Consider the following 17,783-nt stretch of genomic DNA (forward strand, 5'->3'; position numbering starts at 1 on the left):
TCTGGCAGCATAGCATCTTGACTATCTACTGAGATCCTCATTTAAGGCATTGTTTAAAAAACAATCAACAATCACTGCAAGATGTATGAAGTTTCCTGTTTAAACATGATCTAAATTTGCTTAGTATTCAATAAAAATGGAAGTCCCACTTTGTGCCAGGAATTATGTATTGAAGAAGATAGTGGGGAGACAAAAAGCAGTAATTTTTCCTCAATTCATGGAAACCTACAGATAATTAGTACAATAAATGCTAATCTATGAAGGAGAGGGACATGATACTACTTTGGAGGGACAAGAGCTAACCTGGGGGTGGGGACAGGTAATCAGGGAAGGTTTACACTAACCTATAGATGTTTACATTGAGATCTAAAATATGAATAAGAATGGATTCAGTAATTCATTGAAAAATGGCAGGTGTCTAGATTCTTCCATTCAAGAAAAACTATATAATGAAAACCATTGGTTCTCAAATTTGGTGACACTTAGAAATAATCTTGGAAACTTTTTCTGTTAAGATTTATTTAATTTAGAGAGAGAGAGAGTAGGTATGAGTGGGGTGGGCTTGCAGACAGAGAGGGAGACAGAGAATCCTCAAGCAGATTCCCTGCTGAATGCAGAGGCCAAGGCGATGGGGCTCGATCTCGAGATTAATTGCCTAAATCACCCAGGTGCTCTGCTTGGAAATTTTAAAATATACTGATGCCTGGATCCCAGGCCTAGAAATTCTAATTTAATTGGCATGGCATATAGCTTTGGCATTGCTTTTGTCTGTTTGTTCTGCTTTTCACTTCCTATTAGTTCTAGTATACCTCAATGTTTGAGAAACAATGTTTAAATTCTTACAATGGGAGGATTATGTCTAACTCAAGAAACTGAAGGAAGATGAGTGTGGTTGGAGTTCAATCACTGAGAAAGAATGTGGTGTGACATGAGATTGTGAATGTAAAATGATGAATCACACAGATCTAGGTTGGCCACATTAGAAATTTGACCTTTCTCTTGCTAACAATGGAAAACTGTGGAAAGATTTTAGGCAGAGGACATTATATCTAAATTTACATTTTTGTTACAGGTAGAGTGAAGATTGTAAAAGAGAAGCAATGAAGTTAGCTTGGGCTACGATGGTGGCAAGGAGATGGAGTTAAATGGATTCGACAGTTTGGTTTTTGAGATGAAATTGGCAGATTGGCAATGGATTAGATATGTGCAGTTATCAGATTTGCTAGTTTCTGGCTAGTGGAAGAATGGATGGTAGGAGGTTGATTATGAGTTTAACCTTGGGATCCCTGGGTGACGCAGAGGTTTAGCGCCTGCGTTTGGCCCAGGGCGCGATCCTGGAGACCCGGGATCGAATCCCACATCGGGCTCCCGGTGCATGGAGCCTGCTTCTCCCTCTGCCTGTGTCTCTGCCTCTCTCTCTCTCTCTCTCTCTCTCTGTGTGTGTGTGACTATCATAAGTAAATAAAAATTTTTTAAAAATCTTTAAAAAAATGAGTTTTAATCTTTTAAATAATTGAGGTGACTGGGAAATCAGCAGAAACATTGAAGAGGTAGTAGAATATAAAGAGATGTCTGGACTTCAGATTTTAGATTGTTTTGGAACAAAGATCTACAGTCCAATAGAAATACTTTATGTTAGATTTTGTAACTATATGTTAACCTTGTAATTTCAAAAAAATAAAAAATTTACTTAGGCAAAACACTAAAAGGCACTGGGCACACAAAGATGGTTAAGATGGTGTCCCTGACTTTAAGTGGCTATCTATTTAATGGATAAGAAAAGAAAGAACTCTAATGTGGTTTTAAAATGAAGGTTCTACCTTTAAAACATCTTGAGGGAGCAAAGAATGAAAGAGAAGAAAATCCAGAAACTTTTATCAGGTTGTAATCATTAAGTGCTAGAATATTCTAGGAAAAAAAATCTGATCAGAAAGAAAAGGAGAGCTAGTAGAATATGGGTGAAGGAAATCACTCTGAAGAATTCCAAAAATTGGCAAGGGTTTGATAACAATATGATAACAGGACATTGTCTCAGATAGGAGATGCTTTGTTTCTTCATTCAGTTTGAACTGGAGAGACAAAAAAAAAAAAAAAAAGGAAGAAGGAGGAGGAGGAGAAAAAGAGGGAGAAGAAAGAACAACAGGAATTCTAATGAATGCATTAACTTATCAGATATTTATTGGGACCTATCATGTTCCCATATATCACTACTGTAATCTACTGTAATAAGGGCTACGGATACAAGAATAGACAAGGTAGGCATCATTCTGGCCTCACAGAGTTTTTAACCTCCCATCCTATTTAGAACAAGAAAAATAAAACTACTTGCTTATTTGAGGAAGTGTTCCTAGTTAGCTCTTGCAAAGAAAGTGGGTAAAAATGATGCCTTCCTTCAAAAAGGTTAAGTAGCCATTCTATGTGAACTCCTACTCCCTGGGTATTAAGGCAAGTGTTAGAGAAGTACTTTGCAATCTTGGCTATAGGTTGAAATCACCTGGAGAGCTGTAAATACTACTGATGCCTGGATTCCATCCCTGGAGATTTGGACTTAATTGTTCTCTATTTGGGCTGGTACATCAAAACTTTTAAAAATTTTCTGGTGATTCTAATATGCAGCCAAAGTTGAGAACCACAGTTTTAGAGACCTGCTTCCTCACTGAAACTAGTAAGTGACCCCAATGATGAAGCTGAGTAAATAATAGGACTGCCAATTTTATTTAAAAAAATGGTAATAATGAACATTTCTTTAGTCTTCATGTGCCAAGAACACTTTTAAATATTTGACATATATTAAGTCAGTTAATAATTCCACCAACCCTACAAGGAAGTCACTTTTACTGTGCCCATTTGAGGGATGAGAAAACTGAGGCCTAATCACACATGCCCAGCAGCTGTCAGAGCAGGTGTTTGATTGAACCTAAGCAGTCTGATTCTAGAGTTTCTGATATTAGCCACTCTGATATATTGCCTCTAAATATAGTGTAACAGTAATTTTACACCAAGAAGAACTATAAAAGGGAAAACTTGTAATAATGGTAAAATATTATTAAATCAGTTAAATGCCAGGTGATAACTGAGAGTGGTTATTAAGGCGGCATAAAACATCGGTGAGCTATTTTTTCATATATATATATATGAAGCTATATATATATATATATATATATATATATATATATATATCTTCTTGTGTTTCTCTTCTTCATTTGTGAAAATCAGTTAAGTTCATCTTATTGTACATGTACATTGTTACATGGTACAAAAATTTTGTTTTCAGCAGCAATATGGGGAAATGTATGCTGTAAGCAGTGGAATCAGGTGATTTTTTTTTTCTGAATTTTTTCCACAGATATTTTTTCCTAAGGTGCTAAGGCTATTTCACATAATCTAAAGAACATCAACTACTTCATGGTAATGACCAAGCTCTAGGAATAGAATCTTAGGAGGAAATAATCATCCCCTAGGGAGCAAGTCCTACAAGTTGAACCTGTTTTAAAAGTGGAAATATCACCAAAAAATATATATATATTTGGAGGAATTACTGACACACTACATTCCTGTATATATCAAAGGAAAAGCATTCCAATTTAACTGTATAAAACATGTATCTGAGCCAATTTGCCATATGTATTTCTTTTTACATTTTCTCTCCCATTATAGAAGTAATATCTACCAAATAAATGCTGTGCATTGCTAAATGGTTAGCTTTCAGCTACTTTGCCTTATTGTTCCTTTTTTTTCTCCTTTGAAGGCTAAGGAAGCAAATAAAGGAAATGCAGTGGCTGGCAGCACACAGCGTGCCGTGCAGTGGATATTTTGTGTCTTGCAGCTGGAGCTTTGATACTATAACCAGGCTTCCTTTGTTCCATATGAATACAAGCTAATAAATGTAGGGAATTCCATTTGGTATTCAATTAAGAGCTCTCTTGACTCCTGTCATTAAAGTGTATAACTATTAGGCGTAAAATTAAAGTTGAACAGTTCAGCTCTTTTTTGACATTGTAACACTGCCTGAAAAATCGTGATGCAAAACGTAGTCAAACGTCATCCTTTAAAGCCCCACACAAATGAAAAGAGGAGATTTTGAAAGAAAAAGGGTAAATATCCAAAACTTGGTCATTTACTAATGACATAACACATGTTAGGAGCATATTACTCTCCTCATGCAAATACATCAACCATTTTGTTGAACACAAGATATTACAGTGATTTTAACAGAGAGCTACAAGATTATTATTGCTAAAGCTTCAATGAAGGGGACAATTAAAGCATTAAGCATTTTTAAGGTTTTAAAGTGACTTTCAGCCATAAACTAGAAAATAATATAGGAAATCGATACACTGTAATTGAAAGGAAATTGAATTTGTCTTTATTTTTTAATCCCTCCAAATTTTTCCTAGACTGCCAGACCATGGGAGATAGTGAATCTTGTTTTGCCATCAGCAGTATGACTTTCTGTAAATCTTATGTGTTGTAGAGGTCACTTTTATTATTTTTTACTTAGAAAGTGCTCAGCTGAATAGATAGCATTGTAAGATTCTGTGTGCATTATCTTTATTAGTGTCTAGCTTCATTGTTTAAAAAAAGGGGGGGGGGTGGAGAAACAAAAACAAAAACACAACCAGACAGAAACAACCTTCTCCACATATCCAGAGAAATCAGGTTAATAGAATTTCTAACAATGAAACCAAAGAAGTTGTTAGATAAACTTCACACTTGAACTTAAATGAAATTCTTCTAGGTTTTTTTTTTTTTTAATCAAACACTATACCTATCAATCTTGCTACGCTGCAAGGAATATGACCTGTTATAGATACAAATTCAATTTGAATGTGTGAACCTAACTCATTTATACTGCTTATTATTGGAAGAAGCTATTACAATCAAACAGAAAAGCTTAAAGGGAACCTCAGGGAGATAAGTGGCTATGAACAGAAATTAAGGAATCTTAAAACTTGAAAAATCCTTCAAAAAGATGTGAATAATCAAAATTTTCTCTCTGTGTTGCTATTATTTCCCTATTTATATTTGGTATACATTTTGAGAAATATCAACAGACCTTAAGATAAATGAAATGTGTCCCACACTTATCTTTAGTAATTTGGTGACACAGAGTAGAGACTTCCAGAAATACTTTTGAGAATCTCTTGTCCATTTCATTTTTCTACTTTCCTTATTCTACTCAATGCCTCTTGACTCTATAAGTGGGTAAAAGATAACACAGTAAAAGGAGCACAACCTTTCAATCCTCAGTTTCCTCTTCTGTAAAATGGAGATAATAATGTTGCCTTTCTCATTATATTCTTTTGAGAGATAAGCTAATTACTATAATTAAAGACCTCAGAGGATTGACTAATACTATGCACTATGTACATGTTATGATTTTTTTTTATAAAAATGATGATGATTTGCTTTTTCAATTGTTTTGCCAAAATGAATTCACGAGCTGCTATTTTGAGGCAACTACTTAGCAATTCTGAGCCTTAATATTTTGACCAAAAATAGGAATAAAAATTTCCTACCAACCTCAAATAGATCATATTTATGAAAAAAAATCATAAGCTATAAAACAGGACTGCAATTGAAAGCACTGAATCTGGACTTTTAAAAGCAATAGTTTAAATCCTAGTTTCATCTCTTAGTAGTTATGTGACTTTAGATGAGCTCTTAGTTTCTATGTTTATAAAATAATGATTGTAACAACACATTCTTATAAAGTTATTCTAAGGCTTAAATGAGATCAAGTATAAGGAGCTCAGTATCATGGCTAATACTTAGAAATTATTCCAAAAAATGTAAAAGAAGTACTTCTGTTCAATATAAGAAACAAGTATTATTATAATTTCTGATTGATTTCTTTGTGTTTTTGTTTGTTTTAAAGATCATGTTTATTTATTCATGAGACACAGAGAGAGAGAGAGAGAGAGAGGCAGAGACACAGGCAGAGGGAGAAGCAGGCTCCATGTAGGGAGCCCGACATGGGACTCCATCCCAGATCTCCAGGATCACACCCTGGGCTGAAGACAGTGCTAAACCACTGAGCCACTTGGGCTGCCCTGATTTCTTTGTTATATCTCATTTTGATATGTCACAAGTGGATATATTTTATTTCTAGATTTCTAGATCATCTGTATTCTAAACTTTCTCTACCTCAAAATTCAGTCTCTGAAATTCCTGGCTCTTGGTGTCCATAGCTAATATTCAGCTAACTTTGTTAGAGTTTGTACATAGGAAGAACTGAATTAAGTGAAAGGTATTACCAATCCTAAAATCTCAACTGCTGTTATGATGAACAGAAACAACTTTACAAGTGCTATGATCAAAGGACATGTGAGTCAAATAGCAAGAAAAGGGGAGTGAAGAGAGATAGAAAATAGAAATGGGAAAAACCATCAGGCAGAGGAGAAAATGATGTAATATATATGAGAGAGGATTTGGCCAAATATATTTTTTAAAGTGAGAAGAAACAAATACGTACACATCATATGTGTATATAAATGTTTAAGTTACTGCTCAGGTCTGTAGACAAATGTTTTATTATTATTCTTTTAAAGCCCTAAATGTCTCAGTGCCTTAGAATTTTTAGAGCATGGATTATATTTAATTGTGTTTAAAGGAAGACATAATTAAGAAGCTGGAAATTATATATTTTTAAATGTATGTACAGAGCATTGTTGAAACAAACTGCTCAGCAAGTTTTATTGTTACTCCAGTAGTAAATATTTTGACTAGTCAATACACCAAAATGCTATGGTCAAGTCAGCATTAATAGATGTCACTTATTTAGGCAAACTGACTGTAGATTTACCAAGGAAGACAAAAAAAAAGAAAAAGAAAGAAAGAAATCCTTGTATTTACTTTGGCATCTTAGCCATATTTACCTTGAACAAGATAATGTCCTAAAAGCTACTCATTAAGCTTAGAATTAAGTAATGCAACTGTAAAAGGTGGATAGTGTAGTAGGTCTTCACTTTTTTCACCAGTATTTAGTCTAAGGAAATAGAATCTTCTTGAAAAAGTTAGTAAAAAAAAAATATATATATATATATATCTACATCAAGGAATGTAATAGGCATGGACTTTGGTTGATCTAAGAAAACAACAAAAGCTCAAAAGAATTTCCTAAGATTTTAAATTGGGCAAGAGGACTACGATATCTCTGATAATTAGACTTTCAACACATTTGGATTTACTAATTGGATCTAAGTTCTAACTAGACTTTTTTAGATAACTAAGAATGACATATCAATGAATGAATGTAATATGCTTTTATAGTTAAAATCTATAATTGGCGGCCCTTTCCAAATTATTTTAATAGAGAAAAAGCTGGCTTTTTTTATATTGTAACATCTCTTAAGACATATTGGGTACATTTTAGGTTCCTTAATTAAACATCTCTTGGGGACTCAAAGAGAAACTTGAGTTTTAATTGGAAGCACGGACATCTTTTATTTGTGAGGGAGACTTGCAACTTTGGAACCCACAAAGAAAATGCAATAAGAAGAAATAAATCAGTCTTCAGGAGGAAGCAGCACAAGTAACTGGGTGTGTCCCTATAAGCCATTCAGTCAATCAGAACAGTCTCCAAATATGACTAAAGGTCTGTTACATTTTTAAAATATGCAAATATAGAATAGGTTTCCCAAAGTGAAGGCTTGTGGATTTAGTATCAGAATTAATAGCGTGACATTTCTTCCCAAGATGTGCATTATAGCATGCTCTTTACAGCTTTGCTACTTGAGTTATCTGCTAACTCAAGTCACAATATCTCTTTTTTTTCCCCCCTTATTTCTGAATTGAGAGTCATCAGTTTTTATCCTGTTGTGATTTATAGGCAGTGATTTTAAAACTGGTAGCCCTCAGACCTGGTTATTACAGCACATAAGAACTACATAAGGATGTAAAATTAAACCAGTATTTGGAGTGTAAAGAGCAGTGAATCATTGCAAGACTTGAAGGGAAAGGCTGCTGCCAAAATATTCCCAGGAAATTGATAGCACTGACAAAAAAGGCAAATTATATTGTTGTATGTACTGTGAATACTTGAGAACAACAAAGCCAAATACATGATTTTTTCCCCTCAAATAAAAGCAGTAACCCTATAACTGTTATAAAAATCTTGTAGTTTTTTCCAATAAAAGTATCTAATTAAAACCATTGAAAGTATAAGAAGATCTAACTTGTGCAATAATTGATATATTAAGAACAGATATTATACTAAATTATATGTGCTATTATCTTTCCAATTCAGTGCATTACCAGAACTGAATTATTGGTGTGTTATAATTCCTTTTAAAGTCCATGTCCTTAGTGAGTCTCCTAAAGCATGTTGGCTGCTGTAATATGCCATAAAATGATACTGAAAAGCAAGAAATAGATTTTCTGATTGCTTTGTTTACTATTAGAAAAGAAAACCTGCGCAGAACCCTTTCATGTACCAGTTATTCCAAGAAATATCACACAGTTTTTCCAAAGATTTAGGGAGTGGACTGTTGTTCAGGCAGGAAAGTGACCAAGCTATTTTGCCTTTCAGCTTGGGTGCTGGAATCCTGTCACAGGGCTGAATGGGTCACTAACTGACAAGAAACTAGAGAATAACATGCGAGGAGTGGTTCTACGTGTGGTGACCGTTCTGGTAAGTCTGCTCTGAGCCTTGTGGTTCTGGCTTCTAGAGGTTACTTTATCCTTCATTTCTTTATGTTTTATTAAGTGATACTATAATTTTAAAAGAGCTTTTAACAAATCCTGACTATGCTTTCTAAGATATGTTTAATGGCAATATTTTCCAACCTTCAACTTGTATAGATGAGAATCAGATTTTTGAAGGCTTTACTTTTATTAACAGTGCTTTTGTCAGTAACTTTCTTAGACATTTTAGGCTCAATATGCTATACATAATAAAGGCCTCCCTCAGGCATTCTCTCACTGTAAGTATGCATAAGTAAGAGTAACCATGCCAAACAAGGGTAGAGCTGACCAAATGTAGTACACTTAGTAATACTCGAACATTGGCAGACTGAAACAATGCTGTCTAGCAAGAACCTACTTCAAAGGAAAGATCATCCAATTGTTCAATAAATATTGAGAATCAACTGTATTCAAGCTCAGTGCTGATTACTGGGGACCACTGATGAATAAAGAAATGAATAGAGATCCCTGGGTGGTGCAGCGGTTTGGCGCCTGCCTTTGGCCCAGGGCGCGATCCTGGAGACCCGGGATCGAGTCCCACGTCGGGCTCCTGGTGCATGGAGCCTGCTTCTCCCTCTGCCTATGTCTCTGTCTCTCTTTCTCTGTCTCTCTCTGTGACTATCATAAAAAAAAAAAAAAGAAATGAATAAAGAAATGGATAGATATGATTCTGTCTTTATGAAACTTACCATCTAGTGATTCTGTGAATATTAAATGGAATTATGCATGTAAAATACTTTTCACAATTACATTTACTTAGAAAACCAAATGGTAACTATTATCATTATTCTTTATGTTATTATTTTCTCTTCTAACCAGCATATAAGATCATGTGATAATAGAAATATTTTTAAGCTGCAAAATACTCACATGACTACTGTCTAAATAACTATAAAGCAGGAAAATATGCATTCTCCCTTGCTATTTCTGTGAGTTTAAGTTTATGCTACTTTATTGTCCGTTTCAAGACATTCAAAGTTGTTAACATTATTTTTCTTCAGGAAAGTCTACTTGTTTTTAAATTTGAAAAAGTCTTTCTGCAGGGTAAATAAATTGCAGAATTAATAGATGGAAGAAACACAGCCCTTTTTTTTTTATTGATGCCAATTGAATATCAAAGTTTATAACAGCAACAGCTGCCCCTTGTACATTGTTTAATTAAATACAAAGTAAGTAGACTCAACATAATTTCATTGTTTAAAAAAGATCTGTGTTATTTTCTATAAAAGTATGTTCAAATAAGTAGTTTATTTCCCCTTTTGATGCTATAATTTATTCCTAGTTCTTACTTCGATAAGATTTTTACTTTTTTGGTGAATAATTGTGAGTACTTGATAACGTGAATGTGGTGCTTCTGCATGTGCCCAAGGCTGTGGATATGAATTGCATTGATGTGCTAATATTAAAAAAAGACAGGCGTTTAAAGTGCAGTGAGCTATTAATAGTCTCCTCTCTAGCAATTAACTGAATCTCAGGAGACAACATCAGTAAAAACGACATATGTGCATTGTTTTGGTCTTTGAGATTCATATTTCTAAGACAAGCTAACCTCATTTAGTCACTAAGCAAATATTTATTTAATACTTCACTATATGATAGACTTGGTAACGGATATAAAATGAATAATACGTATACCTATTACATTATTTACCTATTACATAGGTATATGTATTCATCTTATAGATATATTAATACCTCAAAGTACACTTAGAATCTTGTTGGGAGATGCACAATCAAAAAAGAAAACCAGGCAAGAACTATTAAGTACATACTATACGCCACGTACTTTTTGAAGTTTTTTGCCTGTATTGTTTTATTTAGTTCTTAAAGTATTTCCAAGAAATAGATACTTTTCTAATTCCAAGGATGAGGAAGAGGAAACTGGGACCTCTAGAGGTTGGTTGGAAAAAAAAATGTCAAGGATATACTGATAGTAAGTCGCAGAGAGAGTTAGGATTCAATCTAGTAAGTCAAAGGGACTCCAGCCGTCTTAATCTCTTCCCTCTTAACATTATAATATATTCTCTCTTCTACTGTGATTAAGTGTGAGAATTGAGGTATCTATAGGATTTCATTTGGCTTGAGAGTTAAAAATTCTTAACTCTGATTAAGACGACAATAGGTTTTTTGGGAAAACTTCATATGGCATATTATTTTAAATTCTTTCCAGGATGAACATGAAATGATATTATTGCTTCATGCAGTGGTAATGCATTCTTCTCCAGTTTCACCTTAATGACTCATGATGGTTTCCGTGTCCTATAAGCTCAGCCCTACATAGATCCCAAACATGTGACTGAGTGGAGATATGGACACAATATTTCCCCAGGTCTTCTGTGAGGAAATCTGGATTTATCCATGTGTAAAACATCTTGACACTTATTACACTCCCACAATGTGCAGTCACTGTACTTCATAATTTTGGAGCCTTATCGTTTTTTCCTGTAATTCCTGTTTGAATGAAAACCAGCCATGACCTTCCTATTTATTTCCTACAAGCAGTCTTCCAGGTCTACCTCTTAGTTATATGGCCTTGCAAGCTTCTGTTAAGAATGCCACCCAGCAACTCCAAAATCTTGATGCCCACTAAACCCTGAAACTTAGATTTTGGTTTATATTGAACTTGATTTGGTCACATAAACCCCACTTCTTTGTGTTCCATGTACTTGCCTCCAGCACTCTCAAGAAGGGAGAAGAGGAGGGTTCATGTGTCAAGCCCCTGAGGGGAGGTCTCTCAGTCTTTATTCCATCCTAACTGCAATTTAGCACCAGTTCAATACATACCTCCTTTAGTGCTCAGGACATTTATGCTATAATGACATACAGGTTAATAAAATTGATTTTCTTTACCTAAGTTGTAAAACCCCCTTTCCTATCACTATTAATGATATTTTATTGATTTGAAATAAATAATCTGATACTTATTTAAACTATATAATTCAGCACCATGCTGTTTATGATCCCATGGGCAAATAAATAGTACACGCAAATGGTTAATTAAAGAAAATCAAATAAAGGGATTATTAACAAGGATGTGAAAAGAGTTAAAGGGGTGTTGGTGCACGAGGCCTAGATGCACAGCAAGTCTTGACAACCCCGAAGTCTGATGGAATGTGGGGAGGGACTAATACTAAGATCTGGCAATAAGTAGAACCAAGGAGAGAAACCATTCAATAATAGCTATGAAATTCCATACAGGAAGAGGATGGAGAAAGTCATGCCAAACCACAATCAGCCAATGAGGAAATGGAGAGAAGGGTTACCTCAATTTCACTCCTTCTGTCTTTCCATCCCTTCATTGTCTCCAGTTGAAAATCTAACCAGAAGTCAGGGGGCAAGGGAGCCCAGGGTAAGGAAGACCATGAAGGTCAGCCTGCCAGCACACAAAGCAGGGCAGTGAAGAGTACGGTGCATCCAGAGGGGAAATAGGGAAAATCCAACACTCACATCTGCTATTTGGAAGGACCTGTTAAAAAGTTTACATGTGTTATTTAGTCCTTATAAAAACCCTACAAGAGATGCATTAATGACATTGGAAGGATGGAAATAGGGCACAAAAAATGTTAACTTAATTTCCATGACTACATAGCTAACAAAAACTAAATTAAGTTTCAAGTCTATAGAGATCTGGGTTCCAGAGGCCATGGATAAGGACATTGATATTCTGATCTTCTGCCTTAAGAATCATAATAAACTCTTGTGAAGTTTAAATTACATATAACTATTGAGATGTGAGGGTTCCAAATTTATGAGACTGACAATTTAGTAGCATTTTTTAAATAAAAATAATAGAATAAAAACATATGGATGGCTTTATACTCAGCCATCATCAAAGCTACATAAATGTCTTAGAAATGGAGGAAGAGATGGAATGAGAATAAATTTCAGACCCTACAAACTTACTCCTTTGTCTAGATATTTTTATTTTTATATTTGGCTCACTAATATCTACTTTTTACTGAGTGGACCAAATGTATTATTACAAGGAACTTATTAGGATTTTTTTTCCCTTTTAACCCTCAAAGTACTGCAACTATCGACAGCCATAAATGACCAATTATGTTATTCAATTTTTCACCAATTATGTAATTCACAAAAAGCTTTTGCAAACATCACTGAATTGTAAATATCATTATAACACTTATGAAAATATAATGGAAAGAAGTTGGCAAAAAGTGAAAAGTAAGGCTTGAGAAGCTATTCTGTACAAGATTATCTGAAAAACATAAACTGGCATTTAGAAGGAGCTCACTGATTAATAATTCTTACTTGTTTCATTTGGTTTTGTTTAAAACAGACACATGGCATCTCTAACAAAACATGAATTCACTCATAAATTCATTTGAGAAATATTTATTGAGTACCTTCTTCTACGTGCTTAAGGTACATGCAAAACAGACAAAGATACTGACATTTGGGAGTTCCATTCCAGCAGGGACTTTCTAAAGCTCTCAGAATATTTCTAAAAAAAAAAAAAAAATGCAATACCATTGTCCTATATTAAGTATGCAACACAGTATTCCTTTGCCATTAGTATAGAAATAATTATTTTTAAAGATTTTTATTTATCTATTTATGAGAGACACAGAGAGAGGCAGAGACATAGGCAGAGGGAGAAGCAGCCTCTCCACAGGGAGCCTGAACTGGGACTGGATCACAGGACCCCTGGATCATGACCTGAGCCAAAGGCAAACACTCAACCACTGAGCCACCCAGGTGCCCACCATAGAAATAACTTTAAAACGTTGTATAAATATTTGATTGGAAATGTATGGTATGGTTCGTTCCCAGGTTTCAGCACCAAAAATAAAAGGAAATGTATGGTAAAGCTGTGATGGTGATTTTCCTATATTTTATAAATTCAAAACTGTACAATGTTTGACATTTTAATATCTGTGAAATCAGAGTACATCTTTTAGTTAATTAATGGTTCCTTGCAATTATATTTGGAAGCATATTTTATCTTTATTAGTTGTAGGAAAAACAATTATACATTTTATAATTGAAAATATTTTAGATTAAATAGTATATGGAGGGTATTTTTATAAAATTAATTAAATTAATGGATATTCCTGGAAAGTTGAATTTAACAACTCTGGGCAAGAGGCCATCATAAAGAGGGGACTATTTTAAGGAGTACTCCCAAAAGAAAAGAAATAACATTAGGAAATGAAGCCAATTAAAAAAAGGACAGTAATAGCAATTTAAAAATTACTATCTAAAACTAAAACTATCATTAGAATCATAGGAAGATAAAAATAGAAAATACACAAAGGCAGCTTATCTTAAACCAATACCACATAAAGGAAAGTCCAAACTGTGTGTTGAGAGAAAGTAAGTTTCTGTGTGTTAAGAGAAGGTAAGTTTCCCCAAACAACTCACTATAAGAAGGATATGGCAGGTAGCTACCAACAGAGTTGTCATTTTAAAAGTAATTTCTTTTTCCTAAGATATTTCCTTATTATTAGTACCATGTCTTGAATTTTTTTTTTTTCAGCAGGCCTTATTTCCCTGTGAAAATTTATCTGAGATCAGAGAAGGGTAAAACACCCTAAATCATTAGCCTTGACTCAACTATTTATTGAGCATATATTTTAAGTTAAACATTGTGCTAAATTCCAGAGAGGCAAAGATAAATAAGATATAGTCCCTGATTTTCAGGAGCTCTATATAAACCATTTTATAAAAATTATTAAGTTCTCTATCAGAAAATAGAACCTGTGTGTGAAGGACTCAGAATTAAATAAATTTTGGAGAGACTGAAAAAGAATAAAGTCGAGAGAAATATATAGAGAGAAATAGAGAAGGACAGATGTCACACTATTTTTATGATCTAATCTCATCAGTGACATCTAGGATGGACTTTATGGCTTTTTACAGGACAATTTAATTCTTTATTCCACTGTGTTCTTTCATTCTGGGGTTTGTTTTTGGTGTTGTGGTAGTAGTTTCACTGATGTTATATTCTCCCTCTAAACTGTAACAATAAGACACAAAGTTGGTTTCACTTATAATGCCTGGTATATAAAATAAATATTTGTTGAACAAATAATGAAAATATTCAGATAGCCTGAAGGAGTGTGTGTGTGGTAGGGCAGGGGAGGAGATAGTAGAGGGAGAAGAAAAGAAAAAAGGAAGGAAAAGGGGGGGACTTTATATGTAATTACAAAAAATAAGAACAGGTATGGACACAAGACTATATTGTAAATAGGCCAGACTATAAATAGGTGGTCTTAAGATTCCTCATGCTTTGGTGTCCATTTACTAAGTCCAAATTTCCAAGCAAAGGAAATTTTTTTTTTTTTTTTGGCATTTCAAAATTGGCTTTAAATACTCATCAGGGCGCCAGGAAAGGGGACTGGGATGAGAACTTGTTACATGTGAATTTGGGGTTGGGGTGCCCTGAGAGAGAAGGGGACCCATCCGTCAGAGCAGCTGGGGTGCCCCACCCCCCGCCCTGGGACAAGGGAACAGAGTAGAGGCCCTCTCTGGAGGGTCCCAGGGCCAACTGGGCAAAGGATAGCAAAGGATAGCCTAGAGAGACAGGTATTCTTTTTTCAGCAGAGGATTTCATCCCTGAATCTTCTTTCCCTTTATTACACTTTGGTGAACCAATCAGACAATTTTGTTGGAATGCTAGAGACCCCTTTATTTGTTTTACTTACATCTTGAACAAGTCACTAAGCTTCCTGATTTTCACCGTTCCCTTCTGAAGGATACTTTAGTTTCTCATACTTCCCAGTGCTCAAAAATCACTGTGGCTGGGTCCATCACTCCTCCGCAGTCAAAGCCTAAATGACTGAAAAATCACAGCATTCAGTTTTTATAGATTTTGATGCTGTTTATTCCTTCTCGCAGAATTCCCTCCTTCTGCTCACCTTAGCGAGGGAGGCAGGAATGGATTTCTGCTACCTCTCTGCCTCCTCTAGTAACCATATCCCAGGGCCCACCCCATTCAGTGTTCCAAATGTGTCTCCTTAGCCTTTCCAACCATTCACCGATATATTAACCCAACATTACTGATTCAGCATCCCCTCCATGCCAGGCATTATGCTAGGCTCTAGGGATGCAGAGATACAAAATAGCATGATCATTGCTTAGAACAGGACATCTGTTGGGGAAAATTGACAATATCTAAATAGAGGCATTAACGCATAGCTGAACCAGGGATATAAGGAAATGCTTCCCTGGCAGAGAACTACCTGAGGTGTAGTCCTCAAAATGTGAAGGATTATTATATATGCCCTAAATGTCTCATGGAAAAAACTTGGAGGGTGGAAGATGGAGAGAATCTTTTGACAGAATTGACACTAGGAAATGACTTAACCCACTTGCAATGTGTCCAAATAACTACCTGCTTTTAGGGTAAAGAAATAAAGATCTTTAACTCAAAAACATCAAGGATCACTTGTATTACAAAATAGCAAGATAATATATGATAAGAAGTTACAAATAATACTTATTCATCTAATATTCTCTCGGTCTTGGAGGCAGTCAGTCAGTGGTGGCCCTTTTCCCAAAATATTTTCACTTCCAAGTACACTGATATTTCATAATTCATTTTCCCAGCCTGCAGGAAGTATGGAATTAGGCAAAATCAGGATAATGGATAAAGAGAAAAGGAGCAAATTAGGCTACAATTATATAGTTCATGATCTTCTAAGGAAAGAAAAATCCAAATAGAAGAAGAAAACCTTTTATTTTCTTTTGGATTGCTTCTCTTCAGAAACTTACTAAATCTTCTTACATTAAATACAAATAAAACTATTTTAATGTTAAGGGACATTATGTTGGCAAACTGAGTTTAAATTAAAAAATAAAATAAATAAAATAAATAAATCAGAGATCTCTGAAAAAAAGGGGGGATTATGGCTGATATCTAAGCAGCAGATTCTCAACTTGTACAGTCTACAAGAAAGTATGAAGTTTAGAAATAGTAATTTATATATGTCAGTATAAGATCAAGGAATGCACTTAGTTTCTTCTGGAGACACATTATAATAAAAAAATAATACTTCTTATGGGAAGCACTTCAGCCTATATCATTGCCTTTTCTCCACCAGTCTTTTCTCCTCAAACACTCATACAAAGCATTTGACATATACTGAAAAGAGTTCTGGCCTTACCAGTCAAAACATGTCAGTACAAGTTCCAGCTTTTCTACTTAATAAGTCATTTAACTTATGGAAACCAAGGAGATATTTTGAACCTCAGTTTTTCTGTCTATAAAAGGAGAATAATGAAACTGGCCTTCAGTGAGATCAAATAGGTTTTTTATGAGTAAATAGGTTAAATTATGTGAAAGCAGTTAGCTAAAAACAGTGTTTTTAAATATAAGATGTATTGTCTCTGCAGTAGAACGGTGATATATAAATTGAAGAATATAAAAAATGAACATGGGTGATCACAAAGGTATAATTCATCATTGTCATCAATCTTCAGATTTTTGTGGGAAATTATTTATAGGACCCTAAGGCAGACAAAGACACATGAATTGCAGAATCATGAACTTTAGGCCTAGTTACTATACCTTAATTTGAAAACCTGCTAATTAGAGTCACCACAACTCTCCTGCTAATGAAGCTGGTGCTTTCTAGAAGAAAAATGAACAGCAACAACAAACAATACCTGAGGAAAAAAAAGCCCTTAATTATAAACTGTAAAAATTTCTGGAAGTCTGTGTATCTAATTATATTTTCTCATAAGAATTGTATTTGATTCTAGGCTAGCTTTAAATAGATTATATATTAATAAGTAACTAAGAAAATACTTCAGCAATAGCCCTGAAATTCATTGTCCTCAGTTTTTTGCTAAGGACATAGTCCCAGTTTTTGCTATTTGAAAACCTTCAGCATTTTGAACCTCCACAGAGATTTAAGCTTTCCTAGGGTCTCAGCCTATCAGCCTCCTGAGACTAGAGACAAAGTTAGGAACTGAAAGAGTAAGCTTGACAAGAGGCTCCACGGGACAGGTACTCACAGCAGGAAGATGGCAAGCTCTGGTAGCTCCCACAGCAATGTCTGAAGAGGGCTCCTTTGGAAAAATTAATAAATAATACAGTTTGGTTCAGGGCTTCAGGCAAAAATGGCAGCTCTGGC

At 34.7% G+C, this 17,783-nt stretch overlaps 1 protein-coding gene across 3 annotated transcripts in view; it reads left to right on the top strand.

The window, feature by feature from the left end:
• The window catches only part of GRID2 (glutamate ionotropic receptor delta type subunit 2), a 1,467,015-nt gene that overhangs the window by 1,078,583 nt on the left and 370,649 nt on the right, over nucleotides 1-17,783 (top strand). For all 3 annotated transcript variants that reach the window (XM_025424636.3, XM_025424645.3, XM_025424626.3), the window contains exon 9: nucleotides 8,531-8,632. In XM_025424636.3, coding sequence (XP_025280421.1) covers nucleotides 8,531-8,632 — 102 coding nt within the window. The remainder of the gene's footprint in view (nucleotides 1-8,530; nucleotides 8,633-17,783) is intronic.

The sequence above is a fragment of the Canis lupus genome, chromosome 32, assembly GCF_003254725.2.
Source record: "Canis lupus dingo isolate Sandy chromosome 32, ASM325472v2, whole genome shotgun sequence".
NCBI lineage: Eukaryota > Metazoa > Chordata > Mammalia > Carnivora > Canidae > Canis > Canis lupus.